The sequence below is a fragment of the Penaeus vannamei genome, chromosome 9 (assembly GCF_042767895.1).
Source record: "Penaeus vannamei isolate JL-2024 chromosome 9, ASM4276789v1, whole genome shotgun sequence".
Classification (NCBI taxonomy): domain Eukaryota; kingdom Metazoa; phylum Arthropoda; class Malacostraca; order Decapoda; family Penaeidae; genus Penaeus; species Penaeus vannamei.
The window spans coordinates 28,440,490-28,449,145 of NC_091557.1; the positions used below are offsets into that span (position 1 = coordinate 28,440,490).

Consider the following 8,656-nt stretch of genomic DNA (forward strand, 5'->3'; position numbering starts at 1 on the left):
GAGTTTCTTCAATTGTGTGTGTAACACACACACACACACAAACACACACACACACACACACATACACACACACACACACACACACACACACACACACACACACATATATATATATATATATATATATATATATATATATATATATATATATATATATATATATATATACATATATACAATATATATATATATGTATATTGTAGAGCCTGCAAGCCTCCTACTTACATCAGTTGCAAAGAGGATTGTCACGGAGAAGGAAATCAGGCAAATGACGAACGTGACCCAGCCTCTGCGTTCGCGTAACTTCGGAAATTCGTCCAGAAGACATATTACTGAAGTTTCCAAGTAGGCGAACTAGGAGGGAGAAAAGGAAGAATGGAAAAAAATGAATGATTATCAACAAAGACATTCAAATAGCTATCTATAAAAAGTTTAAAGCAATACTGAGCTGATATTTAAGTAGTCACCCGAAGCTTAAAACATTTAACAGTAACGCCGAGGTGAGTAACGGCGACGAGATGAACACTGAACATGAATCACCATAACTTACACACGAGTCGACGCCCAAAAAGAACAACATGAGGAAGAAGATGACGGACCACAGGGGAGCAACGGGCATCATCGACACAGCCTCGGGGTACACAATAAACACTAAAGACGGTCCTGGGGAAAGAGTTTCATGTGCGTATGATTATCAAATTATTCTAGCTACTTGAAGTAAAATCACGCCACATTTTATTTATATTAAAACTCTGTCATGGCAAACACTCCAGTTCGGGCCACAATAGAGATGTTTACTACAGCCCTGGATATCCTTTTCATTCTATTACGGTTCCCGAGTGAGTTCACGATAAATGAAACAAGAAAAAGAAAAAAAAACGCGCCGATAGAAGAATGTGGTGTTCGTATCCACGTGGTATGACACTCTCCGCAGTCAGGTGTCTCTCTTACCAGCAACAGTAAGGTCCTCGACGGACACGCCAGCTCTCTTGGCCATGAAGCCGAGGACCGAGAAGACGACGAATCCAGCGAGAATGGAGGCGGCGCAGTTCAGGACGGGGACGGTGACCGCGTCTCTCGTGCTCCGGTTGTGGAACATGTTGTACGAACCGAAGCTGATGAGCGACCCCCAGCCTGGGCCCAAGGAGTAAAAGATCTGCATGGCCGCCGCTGCCCAGACCTGGTTAGGAGTTTAAGACGGATCGTGGACCTATGAAAGGAGCTTTCTTCTATGTATACATCTGGGTTAGAACGCCACAAAGTAATGTTCACGTGAGAAGGAGAGAGAGAAATATAGATAGAGAGAGAGAGAGATGGAGAGGGAAGGGACAGAACGAGAAGGAGGGGGGACGCAGAGAGAGAGAAAAAAAAGTGGTAGAAACTTATACGCATATATAGTCTGTTCTCTTTTCATGACTTTTTCGCACTTCAATGTAGACCTTTTTCACCTTCATTTCTTTGAGTCTCTCAAACTCGGGGTAGATGTAGAAGCGGATTCCATCTACGGCACCCGGGAGAGAGATCCCGCGGGCCAGAAGGACTAACAGCATCGCGAATGGAAACGGCGCAGTGAACCACACAACCTACAGGTACAAAGTAGTGGGGCGTCAACACGTATACCATGGTGTATTAAAGTGTTCGTAACAAAAACAAAATTATATTAGGATATTGGTAACGAAACAAATGGTATAAGCAGTCAAAACAGTAACAATATCAGTAAAAGAATGCTATGTAGCTTAAACTTATTTCCTAATTGAATTATATGGAGGTCTATCTTTTTTTTACATTACCGAAAATCCCGATTGTCAACAGAAATGATTCTCTCTTTCTCTCTCTCTCTCTCTCTCTCTCTCTCTCTCTCTCTCTCTCTCTCTCTCTCTCTCTCTCTCTCTCTCTCTCTCTCTTTCTCTCTCTCTCTCTCTCTCTCTCTCTCCCTCTCCCTCTCCCTCTCCCTCTCCCTCTCCCTCTCCCTCTCCCTCTCCCTCTCCCTCTCCCTCTCCCTCTCTCTCTCTCTCTCTCTCTCTCTCTCTCTCTCTCTCTCTCTCTCTCCAGAATTCTTCGCGCAACTAGTATTCAGGCTTTCGTTATTTTTAAGTCGATTTTTATTTATCTATTAATGTTTTTTTATATAATCATCTGATCTCGCAATCCGGTACCCCTTCCCTTTTTTCTACTTCTGTAGTATCTACACAAGATACTACTGTGAACAATACACTACCGGTTTTCATCCCCTGGCAATGCACGGTCCTCAAGTCAATCGAAATACAGACACACGCACACACATACCACCCCTCACAAAAGAGAGAGAGAGAGAGAGAGAAGAAAAGAAACACACACTTACCTTCCCCATGACTCTAACCCCTTTGAAGACGCAGAAGAAGAGAAAAGCCGTCGTCAGGAAGGTCACGGCGACGATCTGCCACTGGACGCGGGAGATGTCGTCGAGTCCAGACGAAATGTGCAGGACCTTCTTGCTGCGGGAGGAGGAGGAGGGTCTAAGGAGTCTTTATGGTTTCTTAGGTACAATAAACTAGTTTTTAGGGAGTTTGTGTTTATATTGTATATGTTGATGCATGCTGAAAACACACACACACACACACACACACACACACACACACACACACACACACACACACACACACACACATATCTCATTCAATATGATACAGTATACTGGCAAGTGTACTTTAGTGTAGATTTTGGTGTCTGACTGTTTACATTACGTATTACTGCAATCATTGTTCGTTTTTTTGTGTAATTTAATTCTACATTGTACTTACTTTCAACTAGATACCAAGAAAAACATAAATTCATCAATTTTCAGAAGATAGCCCTTAAAATACTGCAAAATAACAGGACGAATTTCCCTATTTATGAACAGTTTGCAACCACTTTATTCTATTCCACATTTCTGGCGTCGTTTAAGTGTAGCCTACCTACCTACCACTTTCTCCAGGGTGAATCAACACAGTGCAGCGTCGTTGCATCACCCGGCTCAACAAAACCAATTTACTATCTAACTTAGATGCATCCCAAGTTAGTTATAGCTTTTATGGCCCTAGAACGGTAAGCTCAGAATAGCAGATTTGATATGTCAATTGTGAACATATAATCTGCGAGTACATTATTTAGCAATAGCGATGAAAACACCAGACATGATTTTATTTGGCACATATCTCAAACAATACAAATAGCAATGCGGTTTGCAATTGCTCGCGATGCGTCTGTGCCTTTGTTGCGGATTCTTAATTGAAGGTGTTGGTGGTTCATTTCATGGTGTGAAATATTTCATTAGCTGGTGATTAAGCCTTTTTTTTAACTGATATATTGCAGTACCATGGCCGTAAATTCTGGAGTATATTAGATAGCTGTTCCCGAAGTATAACAATAATACACTGTCCGTTCCGGCTCTAATGTAGTGGTTCTTAACCTTTTTTAGTCATGGACTTGCAGTGAATACGATGTATTTTATTTATAGAGATTTGTCTCATACGTAAATAAAACACACAAAGTATTATTGAACTTTACAGTAAACAATCTTCCAAAACACACATATAGATGTTATTTTTCATCTGATCTACACAGACCCCAGAATCCCGTCCATAGGCATCCAGCAGGTTAAGAACCCCTATTATAATGTAATAACCTCCTTATCTGCTAAAAATAAAAACAAAACAGTATGTGATCTAACTTCACAACCAACAAGTAAACCGCGAGGGGAATCCTTGTCTTATATATCTATATCAAATCTGTCTTGACTTGCAGCTGGGTTTCTCTCCAGCCCGTGTTAATTTCAAGGCGTTGTAAAATGTCGTAGCTTGGGTGTTAAATCGTAAGAAAGAGTACTTTTTTGGCTGGGTTTCCGAAGACAATGACTTATTAGTCCTGTTGTAGTCTCATACGACACTTTGAAGTCAGTTTACGAATTCATTGAAGTTGTAGTCGTCTGCACTACCCTAGTGGTTTGCTGCGCCACATAAAAAATAATTGTTAATCCTCCCAAAAAATACCAATGGTAATGCGTAACTTGAAACTCAAAGCTAAAAACAAGTGGACAAATCTTAGACAAATTAGTGACATCCGAGAATCGTCATCGCCATAAGACCAAAACAAGAGTTTTTTCCGCTGACACTAGCCTCACTACACTAGAAAGTGTCTTTTTTTCATGTGCGACACTTCTCTGGGCCGATCGCGACAGCAACGCTGCCGATGCTTCTACGCTGTTGCCAGCTGTGCGGCTCCACCCCCAATCCTAGGAATCGTACTCGAGTTGATTTTGTTCTTTAATTGTATCAATTAACAAACCACTGTTTTACTGATCTAACATTAGAAAATAACAATAAATGCAAGCTGTTAGTTATCAACATCTTAAAATTACAAAATAAATGACGGAAATAAGTTGAAAATGTGCGGGCCCTAAGCGCCTCCCATCATACCTTTTCCTTCCTCTATCGACACCGATTAAGAAGATCTTGAAAATGACACTATTTATTAATCAAAATTAACTTCATTTAAAAGGATATGTAAGTTTACGTCTGTATATTAAATTATACATTCATACTAACTAAAATGATTATGTAGAACCTAATCTAAATTTTCGTAACATTCTTTTAACCATTCGAACACATTATGTAAATAAAACACGAGATGCTTCCCCCTATGTCATTCGTCATGAAACACTCTTGGAGGCCTGAATATGCCCAATATTAAAGCATAAGTGATATAAGAAAAAGGGTAACTATTATTGCCTTTCGTATGTGTGCGCATAAAAGCGCACACATACGAAAGATGAATCTGAACCTTGCTCTTCTTAGCCGTGACCCTATTAATATGAAAGTATATCAGTATTAAAAATTAAACTCTATATTGTTTTCAATGGTAGTGGTGTAGATTTTCAATATTATATTTCTGTTGCTAGAGCAGGACGATCTAGTAAAAATGTTATACTACATTACATATCCCCCAAACCAATGGAAAATGAAAAGAAAACACGTACATACACATTGTATATCCATATCTATATATATATTGTATATATATATATATATATATATATATATATATATATATATATACATATTGATTTATTTATATTATATATACATATATACATACATACAAGCACACACACACACACACACACACACACGCACGCACGCATACACACACACACACACTCACACACACACACACACACACACACACACACACACACACACACACACACACACACACACACACATATATATATATATATATATATATATATATATATATATATATATATATATATATATATATATGCTTAAATATATGCATGTATGTGTATGTTTAAATATACATATGCATATATATGTATGTATACATATGCGTGTGTATATATACATGTATACACATACATTTATATAAATACACACACACACACACAGGCACGCGAGTGTAAATACTTTTCAGCTAGTACTTATTACAATAATATCCTTATTAACATCATCAATGTTACTAATAATAACAATGATCCATGCTATTAGGCATTTCATAAGCCCGTATCTTTTAAATATTCAGTATATACAAACCTAACCTAATTATAAGTGTGAAGTTTTTCTGTCAACTGATTACGTATTACTTTGGAGGCTTCTCGAACAAAGCAATGCATAAAGCTATTTCCCCCAAATATTTCAGACCCGCGAACGTGAAAATATCGGTTCGTGATAAGAGGAAATTAATGCTGAGTCTGAGAACACCTTTGGTCCCACATACCTTCCGCTCTTTGTCTTTTTCGGTATCTCAGGAAGTAAACAAACGCACCAGGAATACAGTTCAAATTATAGTTCTTGCGAGCTTCATATATGTGTTTGTCGATGTTCAAGTATACCTTTATGTTTTACTTAGTTTATTTGTCTCCTCGCTGAAGTAAATATAGCAACGACAAGCATCGCTATAATGGCACTCGATAAATTCATACATATTTTGAAGAAAACAATCGACAGATGCAATACTTACTGGAAGAATTCCTCAGCTGAAGACACGCCGCCTCCCATGTTAGCTGCTTCGCTAGGCCTACCCTGTAAACAGAGGTTCCACGTTCGTTAAATGTTCATCATAGTTTATGAGTATAGTCTTCGAGATATAATTTTTATATGCCCAGAAGAACACATATATGTATACACATTCGTAAACACACGCACAAGCGCGCACACACACATGTATATATATACTACTTATGACTTTGTATGATATATTTCTGCGCATGGTATACCTTTGAAAAAATGTGAAATAGAAAGACAATACACCGTGTATTTTGGCAATTTAATCAATAGATCTGAATTATGCGAAGCCCCGCTCTTCTATATCTATCCATTAATTTATTTATCTATTTGTGTAAGGATCGTCCACCGTTTCTATCTACCCCCCTCTCTCTCTCTATCTGTCTATCTATCTATAGCTATATATCTATCTATCTCTCTGTATGTGTGTGTCACCCCCCCTCTATCTATCTATCTATCTATCTATCTATCTATATATATATATATATATATATATATATATATATCTATCTATCTATCTCTCTGTATGTGTGTCATCCCCTCCCCCCCTCTTTCTCTCTCTCTCTCTCTCTCTCTCTCTCTCTCTCTCTCTCTCTCTCTCTCTCTCTCTCTCTCTCTCTCTCTCTCTCTCTCTCTCTCTCTCTCTCTCTCTCTCTCTGTCTCTGTCTCTGTCTCTCTCTCTCTCCATTTCTACACACCAACCAATCGTTATTTTTTCTGTTCGTTTCTGTCTCTCATTTTCTGTTTCTCATTTCCATTGTGTCTCTCCTTCCCCCCCTATTCTTCTTCCTGTCGAAGTGTTGTCCTGTGCGCGTGTTCCTGAATAATACATTTCGATGCAGATCAACATGCAAGTTATCATGATTACGGCGATAGATTGGCGCTAAATGACAATCCGTGTTTCTCAAGTCCTATTATCAATTTCGGCGTTCGTATCGTTATATTTGTGTCGCTGAATTAGTCGAGACCAGATTGTTTGGGGCGCACTTTGGGACTTGATTTTTTATATAAGACCGAGATAGAGATCTGCATTCGTGGGTGATTTATCTTATATAAACACTCTGGGCAATGATGGGTATTTATTACTTTGGCCACATAATAACGGGGATTGTACATCACGTTAATTAAGTTATCTTATAAACAAATAGGTGAATAAGTACAGAAATGTACAAATGAACAAAGAAATTGAGAAGAAAAATACATTTTGTATATAAAAGGTTGCTCAGGAAAATATTGAAGTAGATATAATTCATATTTTTCTTTCGTCAGGTTTTTCACTTGATTGATTCGGGAGGAAAAAAATACTGGTGTAAATCTATCATACATACAATCGTGCAGTTGGCCGAGTTCCAGCTGTTCTCGCACGAGTCCCAAGGGAGATCCCACGTGAAGGAGTAGGCAAGGAACAGGACGGGAAAGGACACCAAGACAGTGTAGTATGTCAGGGTTACCATGTTGACAGCAACGGACGTCATGCCAAGACCTGCATGACAGAGTAAGGGTGTCATGAATTAAATTGATTATTTTTCAGGCAAGTGCGTTTCTTTGGAGCGGCTGTGTTTGAAGTGCGTGTAAAAAGATTGTTAATTATGCATGTACATGATAACACTGGCATTTATGCGGTCATTTTAGATGAGTCATATATTGATTTGATTCACTTGATGATACTTACATTGCACAGCATATGAAACTGTGCTTCTGTAGTATATATTTTCTTCTTCCTCAAAAAAGAGGAAAAAAATAGATAAACAAAAAGTAAAAAACAAACAAAAATAAATAAAAGAATAAAAAATAGAAAGAGAGAAAAATCATCCAGAGATCTCACCTGCATGGCCCTGCACGACCAAAACCCCAGGAACACTTGCCTTTGAAAGCAGGACAAACAGAGAAGACGGTGATGCAACTACAGGAGCTGAACTGACCCACGGACGTCTCCAGGAAGAACAGCGGAAAGCCCACCAACACCAGCATCAGCAGGTATGGTACCAAGAACGCCCCTGTATAGCCGCGAGAACCATTTAAAAGAATTGGGATCTGGAAACTGATGCCATTGATCAGCCACGAAAGCGATTCAACAGCGATTTCGAGACGCTAATCTACATGGCCACTTATCTTTCTCTTTCTCATTATCCACGGCGTCTCCTGTTCTCATTCTTACCTCCGCCATGGATATAGCACAGGTAAGGGAATCGCCACACGTTGCTCAGACCGACGGCATAACCGGTCATTGTGAGGAGGTAGTCGCATTTGTGAGACCATTTTCCCCTCTCCTTCCCGGCGGCCTCGGCGTCGGAGAGGCTGTCGGCGGGCGAAGCCATGGCCACGCTCGGATTCCGTGCGCTCGGATCTGGAATTATGTTTTACTAATATAGGTCTCTCTCTATCTCTCTCTCTCTCTCTCTCTCTCTCTCTCTATCTATCTATCTATCTATCTCTCTCTCTCTCTCTCTATCTATCTCTCTCTCTCTCTCCCTCTCTCTCTCTATCTCTCTTTCTCTCTCTCTCCCTCTCTTTCTCTCTCTCTCTCTCTCTCTCTCTCTCTATCTATCTATCTATCTATCTCTGTCTCTATCTATCTCACTCTCTCTCTTTCGCTCTCTCTCTCGCTCTCA

The 8,656-nt window shown here is 39.3% G+C and overlaps 1 protein-coding gene across 1 annotated transcript in view; it reads right to left on the minus strand.

Annotated features, from left to right (window-relative positions):
* LOC113827298 (sodium-dependent proline transporter) overlaps positions 1–8,362 on the minus strand; it is a 10,722-nt gene extending 2,360 nt beyond the window's left edge. The window contains exons 1-9 of the mRNA XM_070124981.1: positions 8,203–8,362; positions 7,910–8,041; positions 7,373–7,527; positions 6,001–6,062; positions 2,342–2,474; positions 1,449–1,583; positions 952–1,180; positions 551–663; positions 226–354 (exon numbers count right to left, since the gene is read on the minus strand). Of these exons, the coding sequence (XP_069981082.1) occupies positions 226–354; positions 551–663; positions 952–1,180; positions 1,449–1,583; positions 2,342–2,474; positions 6,001–6,062; positions 7,373–7,527; positions 7,910–8,041; positions 8,203–8,362 (1,248 nt within the window). The remainder of the gene's footprint in view (positions 1–225; positions 355–550; positions 664–951; positions 1,181–1,448; positions 1,584–2,341; positions 2,475–6,000; positions 6,063–7,372; positions 7,528–7,909; positions 8,042–8,202) is intronic.
* Between the last annotated feature and the right edge of the window lie 294 nt (positions 8,363–8,656).